Consider the following 19489-nt stretch of genomic DNA (forward strand, 5'->3'; position numbering starts at 1 on the left):
TCATGTCCCTGACTTCCTTCAGGAGGTACCTCCTAGCTTTACTGGGACTTTTTACCATGCAATTATAAAGTCTAAGAGGCAAATGCAAAGCAGAAAGACTGCCACAGCTTTTAGTCCTGACCTGCCTGATCTACCACAGTGAACTCAGCAAGTGCACAGTGGTTTTTATGTCCCTATGGACTGCATCTGTCAGGAAGTATTGCAACTTAAAGCTTGATCAACCTGCATCTTCAGGTAACCTTTTACTATGTTTATACTAAACCTTACCAGCCAATCCACAGACCTATTGCAGGCTTTATCTTATAAAACTTAACTGCCTCTACACCCATGTTTCAATAGGTGTTTTGAGTCCTTTCCCTGTAATACAATCAATCTCTGTAATACAATCAATCAGGCTTACAGAATACAGAATTAACCAGGTCAGAAAAAAACTTCGAGATCATTGAGCCCGACCTATCACCCAAAACCACCTAATCAACTAAACCATGGCACCAAGTGCCTCATCCAGTTCCCCCCTCAGGAATGGTGACTCCACCACCTCCCTGGGCAGCTCATTCCAATGGCCAATCACTCTCTCGCTGAAGAACTTCTTCCTAACATCCAGCCTAAACCTCCACTGGCACAGCTTGAGACTCTGTCCTCTTGTTCTGGTGGGGTTTGCCTGAGAGAAGAGACCAACCCCAACTGGCTACAACCTCCCTTCAGGGAGTTGGAGACAGCAAGAAGGTCTCCCCTGAGCCTCCTATTCTCCAGTCTAAGCAATCCCAGCTCCCTCAGCCTCTCCTCACAGGGCTTGTGCTCCAAATCCCTCCCCAGCCTCTTGCCCTTCTCTGGACACATTTCAGCAACTCAACATCTTTCCTAAACTGAGGGGCCCAGTACTGGACACAGGACTCAAGGTGTGGCCTAACCAGTGCTGAGTCCAGGGGCACAATGACTTCCCTGCTCCTGCTGGCCACACTATTCCTCATGCAGGCCAGGATGCCATTGGCCTTCTTGGCCACCTGGGCACACTTCTGGCTCACGTTCAGCCTACTCTCAACCAGTACCCCCAGGTCCCTTTCTGCCTGGCTGCTCTCCAGCCACTCTCATTAAATCACAAGCATTTCCTGGGATTTTTATTCCTTTCCACTGACTAACTCAGTGTCACCAGGCAAACTGTAGATGCTTCTGAAGATAGGTAAAATACCTTTAATAACATCACAAATCCTGTGCCACATTGCACTCTTTTCTTCAGCACTAATGCTACATGCATGGTTAAAGTATTGCCCAGAGACAGCCAGTTTTCTCCCTGAAACTGTACTCTAGAATAGAATAGGAATAGAATAGAATAGGAATAGAATAGGAATAGGGATAGGAATAGGGATAGGATAGGATAGGATAGGATAGGATAGGATAGGATAGGATAGGATAGGATAGGATAGGATAGGATAGGATAGGATAGGATAGGATAGGATAGGATAGGATAGACCAGACCAGACCAGACCAGGCTGGAAAAGACCTTTGAGATCATCAAGTCCAACCTATCATCCAACACTATCTCATCAACTAAATCATGGCGCCAAGCACCCCATCCTGTCTCCTCCTGAACACCTCCAGTGATGGTGACTCCACCACCTCCCTGGGCAGCACATTCCAATGGCAAATCACTCTTTCTATGAAGAACTTCTTCCTAGCCTCCAGCCTAAACCTCCCCTGGTGCTGCTTGAGACTGTGTCCTCTTGTTCTGGTGCTGGTTGCCTGGGAGAAGAGACCAACCCCCACCTGGCTACAACCCCCCTTCAGGGAGTTGTAGAGAGCAATAAGATCTTCCCTGAGCCTCCTGTTCTCCAGGCTAAGCAACCCCAGCTCCCTCAGCCTCTCCTCATAGGGCTTGTGCTCTCCTCATAAATGCCCATGCTAATTTTCTTCTAGAAACAGCAATCAACCAAATCTAATTTTGAGACATTTGAGCACATACAGTATCTCAGCACGTGTGTATGCACATACCAGAATCTGCACAGCAGCTGATAAGTTGTCTAAAGGAAAATCTGGAAGTCCCAAAGTAGAGGATTCTTGCGAGCAGAGAGTTGTGGCAAAAGACAGGAGCTGCGAAATTCTGCATAAGAGAAAGCAACAGAGAGGTTTAGAGATGCTAAATGCATTTAAAACACTAAAGCCTAACAAGTTACATCACGCTGACACTATTTCTGAGCACAAGCAAGCACGGTGTGATTGAAGTCTAAAGCATTCAGGTTTCACTACATGAAGGCTGCACACAAAGAGCTGTGTGAGCACACCCCCACACCGATTAAAAAAGGCCTCTTTCTTCATTTCTTGTCTCTGTGCAGAGATTGAAGCCACAAAAATAGCAAGGAATCCTGAAAGGACATCACTTTTCTTCATTCATGCCAGTTTGATTGTTAATTATGAAAAACTACCTCTCTGGGGAAATGTTTGATCCAACTGAATACAAGAGCTGAAGATGGTCCTGAAAAGAGAAGACAAGAATTGTAAATGAATGCAGTGATCATACTGTGGGTCACAGTTCAGGGTGTAGGAGGCATTTCCTAATCCTCCCTGTAATTTAGACTCACTTCTTGACAACTGATTTTACACTTTTTTTAAAGAATCATAGAATCAATAAGGTTGGGAAAGACCTCAAAGATCATCAAGCCCAACCTGCCACTCAGCACCTCAGGACTACTAAACCATGGCACCAAGTGCCACGTCCAATCCCCTCTTGAACACCTTCAGGGACCACCACCTCCCTGGGCAGCACATTCCAATGGCTAAAAACTCTCTCTGTGAAGAACTTTCTCCTCACCTGCAGACAGCAAGAAAGCCTCCCCTGAGCCTCCTCTTCTCCAGGCTAAACAACCCCAGCTCCCTCAGCCTCACCTCACAGGGCTTGTGCTCAAGGCCTCTCCCCAGCCTCATTGCCCTTCTCTGGACACATTCAGGTGTCTCAATGTCCTTCCTAAACTAAGGAGCCCAGAACTGGACACAGGACTCAAGGTGTGGCCTAACCAGTGCAGTGTACAGGGGCACAATGACTTCCATGTTCCTGCTGGCCACACTAGTCCTTTATTAGAATAAACCTTTAGAATAAACCAAACCAGGTTGGAAGAGACCTTCAAGATCATCATGTCCAACCCATCAACCAATCCAACCCACCTAAACAGCTAACCCATGGCTCCAAGCACCCCATCAAGTCTGCTCCTGAACACCTCCAATGACAGTGACTCCACCACCTCTCCGGGCAGCCCATTCCATAGCGCAATCACTCTTTCTGTATAGAACTGATGCAGGCCAGGATGCCATTGGCCTTCTTGACCACCTGGGCACACTGCTAGCTCATGTTCAGCCAGCTGTCAATCAGCACCCCCAGGTTCCTTTCTGTTTGGCTGCTCTCCAGCCACTCTGACCCCCACCTGAGGACAAAACTAAGGGGTCACCTCATTAATGTTTAGAAATACGTAAAGGGTGGGTGCTGAGAGGTTGCAGTCAGGCTCTTCTCAGCGATGCCCAATGGCAGGACAAGGGGCAATAGGTGGAAATCCAGGCACAGGAAGTCCCATGGAAACATGAGGAAAAATTTTTTCACTGTGAGGGTGACAGAACCTAAGAGATGATCACCATTCCCCAGCCAAGGGGAGAAACAAAAAGGATACAAAGGATTTCAACTAAAAGCACAGTAAGAACAGAAGTGGCTGCTACTGCTCTGCTGAAAGGCAGAAGTCTGTATTTCCAGGGAGAAATACACAGGAGAGCAGTGAAGGGGAAAAGGACCTGGGGGTCCTAGTGGATGGGAGGTGGACCATGAAGCCAGCAATGTGCTCATGTCCAAGAAGGCCAATGCCATTCTGGGGTGGATTAGAAGGGGTGTGGTTAGCAGGTCCAGAGAGGTTCTCCTCCTCCTCTACTCTGCCCTGGTCAGGCTGCATCTGGAATTTTGTGTCCAGTTCTGGGCTCCTCAGTTCGGGAAGGACAGGGAACTGCTTGAGAGAGTCCAGAACAGAGCCACAAAAATGATTCGGGGAGTGGAACATCTTCCTTATGAGGGGAGACTGAGGGAGCTGGGGCTCTTCAGCTTGGAGAAGAGGAGACCAAGGAGTGACCTCATTCATGTTTATAAATATGTAAAGGGTGAGTGCCAAGAGGATGGAATCAGGCTATTCTTGGTGATGCACAAGGGGCAGTGGGTGGAAGTCCAGGCACAGGAAGTTCCATGGAAACATCAGGAAAAATGACAGAACACTGGAACAGGCTGCCCTGGGGGGTTGTGGAGTCTCCCTCTCAGGAGATATTAAAGACCCACCTGGATGTGTTCCTGTGTGACCTGGTATAGGTGATCCTGCTCTGGCAAGGGGATGGGACTCGATGATCTTTCAAGTTCCCTTCCATCCCCTAACATTCTGTGATTCTATGAAATAAGCTCTAGGAAATAAGCTCAGTACAGATGATCCCAAACTCCTCTGCTAGGACAGTTACCTTAAAGGGCAGATGATAAACATCTCTAGCTTGAAACCGAGAGCGAAGGGGTGGATCCAAAGGGTTGCCAGAATACTTAGGCACGGGGAGGCCCAGCGCTATCACGCGGAAATCCTCACTAACCCGAACAATCTTCCAAGCATCCAACTCGGATTTGGTGTGATCCTGGATTCATTAAAAGAAAATACAAGGAAGAACAATAAATGACATCACTCAAAACTCATCAAGGCTAAGCTGCAGATTGACTAACAGCCCTGGTTCTTCAATGTTACAGTATCACAGTATCACCAGGGTTGGAAGAGACCTCAAAGATCATCGAGTCCAACCTGTCACCACGGACCTCATGACTTCTAGCCTAGAGGAGACTCAGGGGTGACCTTATCACTCTCTACAACTACCTGAAGGGAGGTTGTAGACAGGCGGATGATGGTCTCTTCTCCCAGGCACCCAGTACCAGAACAAGAGGACACAGTCTCAGGCTGCGCCAGGGGAGGTTCAGGTTGGATGTTAGGAAGAAGTTCTATACAGAAAGAGTGATTGCCCATTGGAATGGGCTGCCTGGGGAGGTGGTGGAGTCACCTCATTGGAGGTGTTCAGGAGGAGACTTGATGGGGTGCTTGGTGCCATGGGTTAGTTGTTTAGGTGGGTTGGACTGGTTGCTGGGATGGACACGATGATCTTTGAGGTCTCTTCCAACCTGGTTTGGTTTATTCTAAATAAAGATTATTCTAAATAAAGGTTTATTCTAAACCATGGCACCAAGTGCCACATCCAATCCCCTCTTGAACACCTCCAGGGATGGTGACTCCACCACCTCCCTGGACAGCACATTCCAATGATGAATGACTCTCCCAGTGAAGAACTTTCTCCTCACCTCGAGCCTAAACTTCCCCTGGCGCAGCTTGAGACTGTGTCCCCTTGCTCTGGTGCTGGTTGCTAGAGAACAACCCCTTCCTGGCTATAACCACCCTTCAGGTAGTTGTAGAGAGCATCTTCCATTCAGAGAGGAAAGCAAGCAGTGAACTAGTCAAATTTGTGGATGGCAAAACCTAATTCTTTCCAGAATTACTGCAGATAGAACACCTGATTAGACAGCTTTCAGGCCTGGAGCAATTTGACTGGAAACTCCACAGACCTTCAAAGCTCAAAAAGGTATAATTACAATATGATTTTCACAATGAACAGAAAGTAGACCACATTAGACAGGGTTACCATGAGCAAGGCAGGGGTTTTTTGTGTGGTTTTTTTTCCCACTCTTGTAACTGTAAAGGAGACTACAACCTGCATTTTAAAAAGCTTCATTAACAAATTATGCTTTATTATGAACAATAATACAGAACTATGAGAGACTGAGGGAGCTGGGGTTGCTTAGACAGGAGAAGAGGAGGCTCAGGGGAGACCTTCTTGCTCTCTACAACTACCTGAAGGAAGGTTGTAGACATGCAGCGGTTGGTCTCTTCTCTCAGGCAGCTAGCACCAGAATAAGAGGGCACAGTCTCAAGGTGTGCCAGGGGAAGTTTAGGCTGGAGGTTAGGAAGGAATTCTTCATAGAGAGAGTGATTGCCCATTGGAATGGACTGCCAGGGGAGGTGGTGGAGTCACCATCACTGGAGGTGTTTAAGAGGAGACTGGATGGGGCACTTGGTGCCATGGTTTAGTTGATTAGATGGTGTTGGATGATAGGTTGGACTTGATGATCTCAAAGATCTCTTGCAACCTGGTTTATTCCATTCCATTCCATTCCATTCCATTCCATTCCATTCCATTCCATTCCATTCCATTCCATTCCATTCCATCCCATCCCATCCCATCCCATCCCAACTAGACTCCTTCATAAGGATGTTAAATATTGTATGTCACTTGCTGCCAGGTACAAGATTCATTGCATACAAACAAAAAATGCAGTCTTCAGTGTTCCCAGATTACAATTAAGCCTTCCTTGGAACCAGACATGAGGACACTTCCTACAGACCTAGTTGTCCACTAATCATTCACATCGGAGAAAACGAACATTAGCATAAATAATACAATATGCTCCAAACAAAACAATAGTAGATTTAGTACTGTAGCAAGAGATTTCATAGTATCATAGTATCAGTCAGGGTTGGAAGGGACCACAAGGATCAGCTAGTTCCAACCCCCCTGACATGGGCAGGGACACCCCACACTACATCAGGCTGGCCACAGCCTCATCCAGCCTGGGCTTAAAACACCCCCAGGGACGGGGCCTCGACCACCTCCCTGGACAACCCATTCCAGGGCTTCACCACTCTCATGGGGAAGAACTTCCTCCTCACATCCAGCCTCAATCTCCCCACCTCCAGCTTCATTCCATTCCCCCTAGTCCTATCACTACCTGACATCCTCAGAAGTCCCTCCCCAGCCTTCTTGGAGGCTCCCTTCAGATACTAGAAGGCCACAATGAGGTCACCTGGGAGCCTTCTCTTCTCCAGACTGAACAGCCCCAACTCCTTCAGTCTGTCCTCATAGGAGAGGTGCTCCAGCCCTCTGATCATCCTCGTGGCCCTTCTCTGGACACCGTCCAGCACCTCCACATCCCTCTTGGAATAGGGGCTCCAGAACTGGAGGCAGTACTCCAGGTGGGGTCTCCCCAGAGCTGAGTAGAGGGGGAGAATCACCTCCCTCGACCTGCTAGCCACACTTCTCCTGATGCAGCCCAAGATCTGATTGGCTTTGTGGGCTGCAAGTGCACACTGAGAGCTCATGTTGAGCTTTTTGTCCACCAGCATATCCAAAGAGCATTTCCACACCTGCAGAAGTTTGTCGTAGCGCTCTGCAGACATGAGAAAGCGACCATCCTCAAGCTGCATTTCCCTGTTCTCCAGCAAGTTGTTTAACACAGGCAGGACGTTCCGCTCGGCCTTCTCCAAACCTTCCAGCACAAGGATTCTGCCTTCAGTCGCTGCACGAACTGCACACTTCAAAAAAAACACACAAGAGACACACAAATAAATAAATAAATAAAGCAGATCTCATTACATCCCACTGAAAAAGAACCTCCAGGTGAATTCCCAAAATATGACGTCTTTCTGCAAGAATCGGAATGATTCGCATCAGTGGTGATTGGGAAGAGTGACAGCTGACCGCCTTAACAGTAAACCAGACCAGATTGGAGGAGACCTTCAAGATCATCGTGTCCAACCCATCAACCAATCCAGCCCACCTATACAACTAACCCATGGCACCAAGCACCCCATCAAGTCTCCTCCTGAACATCTCCAATGACGGCGACTCCACCACCTCCCCAGGCAGCACATTCCAATGGGCAATCACTCTCTCTGTATAGAACTTCTTCCTAACATCCAACCTCAACCTCCCCTGGCGCAGCCTGAGACTGTGTCCTCTTGTTCTGGGACTGGATGCCTGGGAGAAGAGACAATCACCTGCCTGTCTACAACCTCCCTTCAGGTAGTTGTAGAGAGCAATAAGGTCACCCCTGAGTTTCCTCTTCTCCAGGCTAAGTAATCCCAGCTCCCTCAGTCTTTCCTCATAGGGCTTGTGTTCCAAACCCCTCATCAACTTTGTTGCCCTTCTCTGGACTCATTCCAGCAAGTCAACTTCCTTCCTAAACTGAGTTCCTAAACTACGTGTTCATGAACTGGACCTTCAACTACTGACTGTTATAAGGACTGACAGAAGTAAGTTCCATCATTCTGAAGCAACAGAATAAAAAGCAAAACCTTGCACATATTTTAGTGGACATCAAGTAGATATTAGTAACGTGGCACCCTTTCTTTTGGATGCTGTGAAACATTTTGTATTTTAATAGCATCTCAAAGGTCTTTTCCAGCCTGGTTCATTCTACTCTATTCTGCGCCAGGGGAGGTTTAGGCTGGATGTTAGGAAGAAGTTCTTCATAGAAAGAGAGATTGGCCATTGGAATGGGCTGCCCAGGAAGGTGGTGGAGTCACCATCCCTGGATGTGTTTAAGAAGAGAGTGGATGAGGCATTTGGTGCCATGGTTTAGTTGATTAGATGGTGTTAGGTGATAGGTTGGACTTGATGATCTCTAAGGTCTTTTCCAGCCTGGTTTAGTTGTTTAGGTGGGTTGGATTGGTTGATGGGTTGGACACAATGATCTTGAAGGTCTCTTCCAACCTGGTCTGGTCTGGTCTATTCTATTCTTTCTATTCTATTCTATTCTGTTCTATTCTATTCTATTCTATTCTATTCTATTCTATTCTATTCTATTCTATTCTAGGGGAGGTTTAGGCTGGATGTTAGGAGGAAGTTCCTCATAGAAAGTGATTGGCCATTGGAATGTACTGCCCATGGAGGTGGTGGAGTAACCATCCCTGGATGTGCTTAAGAAGAGACTGGATGAGACATTTGGTGCCATGGTTTAGTTGATTAGATGGTGTTAGGTTATAGGTTGGACTTGATGATCTCAAAGGTTTTTCCAGCCTGGTTAATTCTATTCTATTCTGCGGCAGGGGAGGTTTAGGCTGGATGTTAGGAAGAAGTTCTTTCTTAGAAAGAGTGATTGGCCACCGGAATGTGCTGCCCAGGGAGGTGGTGGAGTCACCATCACTGGAGGTGTTTAAGAAGAGACTGGATGAAGCACTTAGTGTCATGGTTTAGTTGATTAGATGGTGTTGGGTGATAGGTTTGACGTGATAATCTCAAAGGTCTTTTCCAACCAGGTCTATTCTATTCTATTCTATTCTATTCTGACAACTATTATACACAAAACATGTATCAAGTAGTGGTAACATCTTTGCAATTGTATTAAAACATTTAGAAAACAGTCAGGTATTCTTTTGGATTGCTCCAGTTATGCATCACTGCAATTCATCCTTTTTCAGTATTCCTAAGGTTGGAAGAGACCTCAGAGATCATCGAGTCCAACCTGTCACCACAGACCTCATGACTAGAGTAGGGAGGACACTACTGCCCACTGCAGGCTTGAACTCACGACCTTCCCATTAAGGGTCTGATGCACTACCAACTGAGCCACCTGATAATTAGCCACTAAAAAAAAAAAAGTCATAGAATTATGTAAAATATTCAGAATTTTATTCCCTGACTGAACATGGCTTTCTACCAAAGCAGAATGAAATTCTAGTCATTACCTTGACAATCCTTGGCAGCCTTTGGGATAGAAAGTTTGGAGGTGTTTAGAAGGAGACTTGATAAAGTGCTTGGTTTAGTTGATTAGGTGGTGTTGGATGATGGGTTGGACTCGATGATCTTGAAGGTCTCTTCCAACCTGGTCTATTCTATTCTATTCTATTCTATTCTATTCTATTCTATTCTATTCTATTCTATTCTATTCCATTCCATTCCATTCCATTCCATTCCATTCCATACTAGCCTATTCCATTCCATTCCATTCCAGTCTAGTCTTTTGCAGTCTAGTCTATTCCATTCCATTCCAGTCTATTCCATTCCATTCTATTCTAGTCTAGTCTAGTCTATTCTAGTCTATTCCATTCTATTCCAGACTAGCCTATTCCATTCCATTCCATTCTATTCCAGACTAGCCTATTCCATTCCAGTCTAGTCTATTACATTCCAGTCTATTCCATTCCATTCCAGTCTAATCCATTCCAGTCTATTCTATTCTAGTCTAGGCTAGTCTATTCCATTCCATTCCATTCCATTCCATTCCATTCCATTCCATTCCATTCCATTCCATTCCATTCCATTCCATTCCATTCCATTCCATTCCATTCCATTCCATATTTCCCTTTACTAGTTGTTTATACCCTTCTGTTCATTTGAGTGCATAATGGAGCCAAAAATGTAAAGCTCAACTCTGGTGCTGGTAATTTTACATAACATCCTTGCAGTAAACTACATTCTCTCAGGCAAATTAACTACACTTCATAGCTAATATTCACAATGGCTGTTCCATAACAGACTCTGAAATTCAAAGCATTTTTGTCTACCTCCAACATGCAGAAGTTAAATCAGATAATAAGGTGTCAGGTTTGGGCAGAGGCAACATTTAGAGGCACAAGAGTCTTCCTTTACATGCCTATTATATTGTAATACAGTTTTAGACAGGAGCACAGTTGCAAAGGGGGAACAAATGAAATCTCTTCCCAGTATGTCTCCTATAAACTTCTACAAGGGAATGTGTCATCTAATGAGAGATGATGAATCTAACAGATGTCAAAAATTGGAACAGGAAGAAAGAAGGAAGATATGAGAAAGAATAATTACCAGGATACTAAAATAACGAAGGGGGGGGAAAATGCCTAATGAAACTTGCCTATGAACAGTTCAGCACAGCAAATAGGATAGGATAGGATAGGATAGATTCAGTAGATACAGTATCACTAAGGTTGGAAGAGACCTCAAAGACCATCGAGTCCAACCTGTCACCACAGACCACATGACTAGAGTAGGGAAGACACTACTGCCCACTGCAGGCTTGAACTCACAACCTTCCCATTAAGGGTCTGATGCACTACCAAGCGGAGCCACCCTGCTCCCCTCAAAACATCTGCCGAAACCCGGGATCGAACCAGGGACCTTTAGATCTTCAGTCTAACGCTCTCCCAACTGAGCTATTTCGGCACCGATAGGATAGGATAGGATAGGATAGGATAGGATAGGATAGGATAGGATAGGATAGGATAGGATAGGATAGGATAGGATAGGATAAGATAGGATAGACCAGCTTGGAAGACATCTTCAAGATCATCACGTCCAACCCATCAACCAATCCAAACCACTTAATCAACTAACCCATGGCACCAAGCACCCCATCAAGTCTCTTCCTGAACACCTCCAGTGATGGCGACTCCACCACCTCCCCAGGCAGCCCATTCCAATGGGCAATCACTCTCTCCGTGTAGAACTTCTTCCTAACATCCAGCCTAAACTGCCCCTGGCGCAGCCTGAGACTGTGTCCTCTTGTTCTGGTGCTGGCTGCCTGGGAGAAGAGACCAAAAAACGCCTGTCTACAACCTCCCTTCAGGTAGTTGTAGACAGCAAGAAGGTCTCCCCTGAGCCTCCTCTTCTCCAGGCTAAGCAACCCCAGCTCCCTCAGCTTCTCCTCATAGGGCTTGTGTTCCAAACCACCTTCTCTGGACATGCTCCAGCAAGTCAACCTCCTTCCTAAACTGAGGGGCCCAGAACTGGACACAGGACTCAAGGTGTTACCTAACCAGTGCAGCGGACAGGGGCAGAATGACCTCCCTGCTCCTGCTGGCCACACTGTTCCTGATGCAGGCCAGGATGCCTGGTACAAAGCATACAACAGGATCAGAAGTCCATCTAAGAAGACACTACATGGCAACACTGACTAATCTAGAGGCTTCTTATGTACTATATAGAAGCATAAATGACTGCAGGCAAATTAATCCTAGCATAAACTTTTCATAACATTATTAAGATGGTATCTAATCTGGATTCAAAGATTCATTGCTTAAAAAAGGGCACTCAGACCCTGGTACACATCTCCAGAACAAGTTCTCTGCACTCGAAGACATTCTATATAACATTTTCATGTCTAGCTTCATAATCAGTATCTCAGGAAACTAGAAGACTCCCATTAAACATGCAATAATCCTTATATTATTTCTCCCCCACTGAATCGCCGATTCTTTCAAGTAGGTCAGGTCCTGCCTCTCCAACCTGATCTCCTTCTATGATCAGGTGACTGCCTGGTGGATGTGGGGAGGCCTGTGGATGTGGTCTACCTGGACTTCAGCAAGGCCTTTGACACTGTACCCCACAGCAAACTCCTGGCCAAGCTGTCAGCCCATGGCTTGGATGGGAGCACACTGCAATGGGTTAGGAACTGGCTGGAGGGCCGAGCCCAGAGAGTGGTGGTGAATGGTGCCACATCCAGCTGGTGGCCAGTCACCAGTGGTGTGCCCCAGGGATCAGTACTGGGCCCCATCCTCTTTAATATCTTCACTGATGATCTGGATGAGGGGATTGAGTCAGTGATCAGAAAATTCGCAGATGACACCAAGTGGGGAGTAGATGTTGGTCATATAGAGGGCAGAATGGCTCTGCAGAGGGACCTTGACCAACCGGACAGATGGGCAGAGTCCAACGGGATGGCATTCAACAAGTCCAAGTGCCGGGTGCTGCACTTTGGCCACAACAACCCCATGCAGAGCTACAGGCTGGGGTCAGAGTGGCTGGAGAGCTGCCAAACAGAAAGGGACATAGGGGTGCTGATTGACAGCTGCTTAAACATGAGCCTGCAGTGTGCCCAGGTGGCCAAGAGGGCCAATGGCATCCTGGCCTGCATTAGGAATTGTGTGGCCAGCAGGGGCAGAGATGTCATTGTACCCCTGTACTCTGCATTGGTTAGGCCACACCTTGAGTATTGTGTCCATTTCTGGGCCCCTCAGTTTAGAAAGGACATCAAAACACTTGAATGTGTACAAAGAACAGCAACAAGGCTGGGGAGAGGCCTTGAGCACAACCCCTATGAGGAGAGGCTGAGGGAGCTGGGATGGTTTAGCCTGGAGGAGACTCAGGGGTGACCTTCTTGCTGTCTACAACTCCCTGAAGGGAGGTTGTAGGCAGGTGGGGGTTGGTCTCTCTTCTCTGGCAACCAGCACCAGAACAAGTCTCAAGCTGCACCAGGGGAAGTTTACACTCAAAGTATGAAGAAAGTTCTTCACTGAGAGAATGGTTTGCCATTGGCATGTGCTGCCCAGGGAGGTGGTGGAGTCACCATCCCTGGAGGTGTTCAAGAGAGGACTGGATGTGGCACTTGGTGCCATGGTCTACTCATGAGGTCTGTGGTGACAGGTTGGACTCAATGATCTTTGAGGTCTCTTCCAACCTTGGTGATACTGTGATAGCATATGTATTTTCTTTTCATTATTTCAGGAAATCTACTAACAAGCAATATGAAATTGCTCTCTACTCATCCCATGAAATTTGTACAAAGGACAAATTTTGCCCTAACATTTTGCCTTAGAAAGTTCAAGTCAAAAAATCTGCTTCAACCTGCTTGCATGAAAAATCCTGAGTCTCCAGCAGCCCGGTCCAATATCTGGTATGAACAAAAGCCTATTTTGTCTAAATGCAGTTTGGAGACCGAGCCAGAATATGCTTTAACAAACAATTCATTTGCCAGGTTGGTTGGGCTCTGCATATTATAAGTCTATGAAGACTTTATGACAGAGTTTTACTAGCCAGAGGAAAATACATTCTGTTCGTATGGTTTCAAAATATTTTGAGTATCCATAGAATCCTGTTGACTCATGTTGAAGCCTGCACACCATGGATGGAGGGGTTGCTGAAATAAAAGGCTTCCAGTAGCAACATAAACCTCTCTCTGTACAACTTGCACATGAAGGCAATCTGCTGGTCGACAGAGAATATCAGGAAGTATGCAACAATCATGAACTTCAGGAAAGGATAGGAAAGGATAGGAAAGGATAGGAAAGGATAGGAAAGGATAGGAAAGGATAGGATAGAATAGAATAGAATAGAATAGAATAGAATAGAATAGAATAGAATAGAATAGAATAGAATAGAATAGAATAGAATAGAATAGAATAGAATAGGATAGGATAGGATAGGATAGGATAGGATAGAATAGGATAGAATAGAATAGAAAGAATAGGAAAGAAGAGGATAGAATAGAATAGGACAGGATAGGATAGGATAGGATAGGATAGGATAGGATAGGATAGGATAGGATAGGATAGGATAGGATAGGATAGGATAGGATAGGATAGGATAGGATGGAATGGAATGGAATGGCATGGAATGGCATGGAATGGCATGGAATGGCATGGAATGGCATGGCATGGCATGGCATGGCATAGAATAGAACAGAACAGAACCAGACCAGGTTGGAAGAGACCTTCAAGATCATCGTGTCCAACCCATCATCCAACACCACCTAATCAACTAAACCATGCAACCAAGCACCCTATCAAGACTCCTGAACAGCTCCAGTGATGGTGACTCCACCACCTCCTCGGGCAGCCCATTCCAAAGGGCAAGAACTTGCTCTTCATGAGCAGCACAGTCTTGAGAAGCAGCCTGCTGCCCTGTTGTCTGCTCCCCATCAGACTATCAAAATTATAAAAGCACACAGTTTCCAAATCTGGGAGAGTATTTGAAGTTCTTACTCAAAATCCTGTTGCTCAGCACAATAACATTTTATAAAGCATGGCCCTGATGGTCTTTGCCTACCTCCATGCTCCTTTTGTGATCAACTCCAGGAACGGCTTTAACGTACCGTCATGGTTTTGCACTTCTCCATCAATGACATCCCATAACAACAGTAACAGCACCACCACCTTTGTGCTAATTTACTCTGATTGTCTTCCTTCCAGTCTATGCTATCTCAAAAGGCATATCTGAAATAGCGGAAATAGTTCTCCAAAACTATTAAATAAAGTCATGATTCACCTTCCTCTAAAGTTCTTGTGTTAAATAGCATCAAGTCTGGCAGTAAGACCAAACTAGCTACATATCTTTGGGGGGAGAGGAAGGGAGGAGAGGAGGAGGAAGGGAGGAGGAAGGGAGGAGGGGGGGAGGAGGGGGGGAGGAGGGGGGGAGGACGGGGGGGAGGAGGGGGGGAGGAGGGGGGGAGGAGGGGGGGAGGACGGGGGGGAGGAGGGGGGGAGGAGGGGGGGAGGAGGGGGGGAGGAGGGTGGTGAGGGGGGGAGGAGGGGGGGAGGAGGGGGGGAGGAGGGGGGGAAGAGGAGGGGAAGAGGAGGGGAAGAGGAGGGGAAGAGAGGAGGGGAAGAGGAGGGGAAGAGGAAGGGAAGAGGAAGGGAAGAAGAAGGGAAGAGGAAGGGAAGAGGCAGGGAAGAGGCAGGGAAGAGGCAGGGAAGAGGCAGGGAAGAGGCAGGGAAGAGGCAGGAAGAAGCAGGGAAGAGGCAGGGAAGAGGCAGGGAAGAGGCAGGGAAGAGGCAGGGAAGAGGCAAGACCAGGGTGGAAGAGACCTTTGAGATCATCATGTCCAACCCATCATCTGCATTCTAGTTAATACCAAGTTTTCTGCAATCAGCTAGGCACACTACAATGCATGGTTTGAATCATTCTTTCCCTATCTGTGTATTGATGGATTGGTATGGAAACTAAAATGCATTGAAAGAAAATAAAAATAGAGTAAGTAAGTTTGCAATCTGTCACTGAAAGTCATTTTAAAAGAGTGCCTCCAAGAAACAAATCCTCATCATTCTGCAATGAAAATTTAGAAGTAGCTGCACTGCCTCCCTCTCTCACCAGCCTCATTTGTTCTAAATGCTTAACATAAAGCACAATCTGACAAAAAGGAGGCTTATATTGTGCAATCTTGATGGTAAGTCTCAGATTACAAGTGCTAATTCTTGATTAATAGAATAGAATAGAATGGAATGGAATGGAACGGAAGGGAATAGAATAGAATAGAATGGCATAGAATGGAATAGAATAGCATAGAACGGAATGGAATGGCATAGAATGGAATGGCATGGAATGGAATGGCATGGCATGGCATAGAATGGCATAGAATAGAATGGCATAGAATGGCATAGAATAGAATAGAATAGAATAGAATAGAATAGAATAGAATAGAATAGAATAGAATAGAATAGAATAGAATAGAATAGAATAGAATAGAATAGAATAGAATAGAATAGAATAGACCAGGTTGGAAAAGACCTTTGAGATCATCAAGTCCAACCTATCATCCAACATCACCTAATCAACTAAACCATGGCACCAAGCACCCCATCAAGTCTCTTCCTAAACACCTCCAGTGATGGTGACTCTATCACCTCCCTGGGCAGCACATTCCAAGGGCCAATCACTCTTTCTATGAAGAATTTCTTCCTACTATCCAGCCTAAACTTCCCCTGGCACATCTTGAGACTGTGTCCTCTTGTTCTGCTGCTGGTTGCCTGGGAGAAGAGACCAACCCCCACCCCCCATCCCCCAGACACTGCTGCTTCCAACCCATGTTCCCAGGGCTCTGGAAAGACTGTAACCTGGATACCTGCTCCAGGGAATAGCTGCAGCTACTGCAGCCTGGGAGCAGAAACCCTTCACACAACACTGCTCCCAAAATAATGGCTTTATGCAACAAATATATAACACAGAGTGCTCATCCTTGTTCCACACTGCACCTACAAAATCATATTTTTATCTTCAAAGCCAAAAACACCTTCTTCAGGAACAACACAACCCTAAGCTGATTTTGATTGCCTTTCCTGCAGCTGAACCACGGTGAGCTCCTCCAAAACATGACAACTGCGGGATGCCCTAAACTCCATTTTTCACATCAACCACAGTGTATAAGCACAGAAATGAAGCTACACAGTGCCAGAATAAGAACAGCAAGAAAGGTCCCCACAATGCACACACTGGAATGCACAAACAGCACAGAATGGAGGATGTTTTTACAAAGCCAATTAAAATCACAGAATCATAGAATCAATAAGGTTGGAAAAGACCTCAAAGATCAAGTCCAACCTGTCACCCAACACCTCAGGACTACTAAACCATGGCTTCATGTACCATGTCCAATCATAGTATCAGTCAGGGTTGGAAGGGACCACAAGGATCAGCTAGTTCCAACCCCCCTGCCATGGGCAGGGACACCCCACACTAGATCAGCCTGGCCAGAGCCTCAGCCAGCCTGGGCTTAAACACCTCCAGGGATGGGGCCTCAACCACCTCCCTGGACAACCCATTCCAGGGCTTCACCACTCTCATGGGGAAGAACTTCCTCCTCACCTCCAGCCTGAATCTCCCCACCTCCAGCTTCATTCCATTCCCCCTACTCCTATCACTCCCTGAGATCCTGAGAAGTCCCTCCCCAGCCTTCTTGGAGGCCCCCTTCAGATACTGGAAGGCCACAATTAGGTCACCTCGGAGCCTTCTCTTCTGCAGACTGAACAGCCCCAACTCCTTCAGTCTGTCCTCATAGGAGAGGTGCTCCAGCCCTCTGATCATCCTCGTGGCCCTTCTCTGGACACCTTCCAGCACCTCCAGATCCCTCTTGGAATAGGGGCTCCACAACTGGAGGCAGAACTCCAGGTGGGGTCTCCCCAGAGCTGAGTAGAGGGGGAGAATCACCTCCCTTGACCTCCTGGCCACACTTCTCCTGATGCAGCCCAGCATCTGATTGGCTTTGTGGGCTGCAAGTGCACACTGAGAGCTCCTGTTGAACTTCTTGTCCACCAGCACCCCCAAGTCTCTCTCCTCAGGGCTGCTTTCCAGCCAGTCACTGCCCAGCCTGCATTTGTGCCTGGGATTGCCTCCACCCAGATGCAGGACCCTGCCCTTGCTCTTATTGAACCTCATGAGGTTGGCTTGTGCCCACCTCTCCAGCCTGTCAAGGTCCCTCTGGATGGCCTCCTGTGGCCACACAGCTTGGTGTCATCAGCAAACTTGCTGAGGGTGCACTCAATGCCACTGTCCATGGCACCCACAAAGATGTTGACCAAGCCTGGTCCCAGGACTGATCCCTGAGGGACTCTGCTTGTCCCTGGCCTCCACTGGGACATGGAGCCATTGACAGCCACTCTTTGGGTGCAGCCATCAAGCCAGTTCCTTATCCATCTAGTGGTCTCTTCTTGAACACCTCCAGGGACAGTGACTCACCCACCCCCCTGGGCAGCACATTCCAACAGCTAACAAATCTCTCTGTGAAGAACTTTCTCTTCTCCTCCAGTCTAAACTTCCCCTGGTGCAACTTGAGACTGTGTCCTCTTATTCTGGGGCTGGTTGCCTGGGAGAAGAGACCAACCCCCTCCTGGCTACAAGCTCCCTTCAGACAGTTGTAGACATACTTTGTAAAGGCACTAAAATATATTAACAGTGTAGTTTAAAATACCAAAATTGATATGGAAGCTCTCTCAAAAAAAAAAATTCTTATTGCAAAGCAGAAATCCAGGAGGAAGGTTCTCAGAGAACTCTAAGGGCTTTAATCTCTCAAGCCTGGGCTTCATTCTGAGTATCACCTCCAGGCTGTATTTTTAAAAATGCAGCTAGTACCTGCTCAATAATAATCAGCAATTGTCTCCTTTTCAGGAGCTACCTCAGGATAAGTTTGGAGGAGTTTTTTGGATGACTTGCCCTGCAATGACATCTCAAGCACAGCAACCATAAATACAATGTGCAAAAACAACAGCAGGGTTCTAGACACTGGCCAGAGCAACCCCATGCAGTGCCACAAGCTGGGGTCAGAGTGGCTGGAGAGTGGCCAGGCAGAAAGGACCTGGGGGTACTGGTTGATAATAGGCTGAACATGAGCCTGCAGTGTGCTCAGGTGGCCAAGAAGGCCAATGGCATCCTGGCCTGCATCAGGAATAGTGTGGCCAGCAGGAGCAGGGAGGTCATTCTGCCCCTGTACACTGCACTGGTTAGGCCACACCTCGAGTCCTGTGTCCAGTTCTGGGCCCCTCAGTTTAGGAAAGATGCTGAGTTGCTGGAAGGTGTCCAGAGAAGGGCAACAAAGCTGGGGAGGGGTCTGGAGCACAGCCCTGTGAGGAGAGGCTGAAGGAGCTGGGGTTGCTTAGCCTGGAGAAGAGGAGGCTCAGGGGAGACCTTCTTGCTGTCTACAACTCCCTGAAGGGAGGTTGTAGCAAGGAGGGGGTTGGTCTCTTTGCCCAGGCAACCACCAACAGAACCAGAGGACACAGTCTCAAGCTGTGCCAGGGGAGGTTTGGGATGGATGTTAGGAAGAAGTTCTTCACAGAAAGAGAGATTGCCCATTGGGATGTGCTGCCCAGGGAGGTGGTGGAGTCACCATCACTGGAAGTCTTTAGGAAGAGAGTGGATGGGGAGCTTGGTGCTATGGTTTAGTTGATTAGATGGTGTTGGATGATAGGTTGAACTCAATGATCTCAAAGGTCTTTTCCAACCTGGTTAATTCTATTCTATTCTAACAGTCAGGTGTTTTTGCAAGTCCCTGCAAACTGGGTTTTAAAGAGATTATGTCCCCACCTGGTGAGGGTTTGGACCTTTTTAGCTGCCTTATACCAGCTATATTAATACAACATTTACATCCAACATTTATATGAAATCCATTTAGCATCTTGGGCAGACACAAGATGCAAGCAATGCAACT

General features: G+C 46.9%; 1 protein-coding gene and 1 non-coding gene across 2 annotated transcripts in view; both read right to left on the bottom strand.

Moving 5' to 3' along the window:
* The window catches only part of VWA8 (von Willebrand factor A domain containing 8), a 176475-nt gene that overhangs the window by 110234 nt on the left and 46752 nt on the right, over positions 1-19489 (bottom strand). The window contains exons 5-8 of the mRNA XM_068166488.1: positions 7245-7412; positions 4474-4638; positions 2421-2470; positions 1990-2098 (exon numbers count right to left, since the gene is read on the bottom strand). Coding sequence (XP_068022589.1) covers positions 1990-2098; positions 2421-2470; positions 4474-4638; positions 7245-7412 — 492 coding nt within the window. The remainder of the gene's footprint in view (positions 1-1989; positions 2099-2420; positions 2471-4473; positions 4639-7244; positions 7413-19489) is intronic.
* TRNAF-GAA (transfer RNA phenylalanine (anticodon GAA)) lies at positions 10947-11019 on the bottom strand. Its single transcript has one exon. It is a non-coding gene; the product is annotated as a tRNA-Phe (tRNA).

Source organism: Melanerpes formicivorus, unplaced genomic scaffold, assembly GCF_026170545.1.
Source record: "Melanerpes formicivorus ecotype bairdi unplaced genomic scaffold, bMelFor1.0.p_v2 SCAF_101, whole genome shotgun sequence".
Classification (NCBI taxonomy): domain Eukaryota; kingdom Metazoa; phylum Chordata; class Aves; order Piciformes; family Picidae; genus Melanerpes; species Melanerpes formicivorus.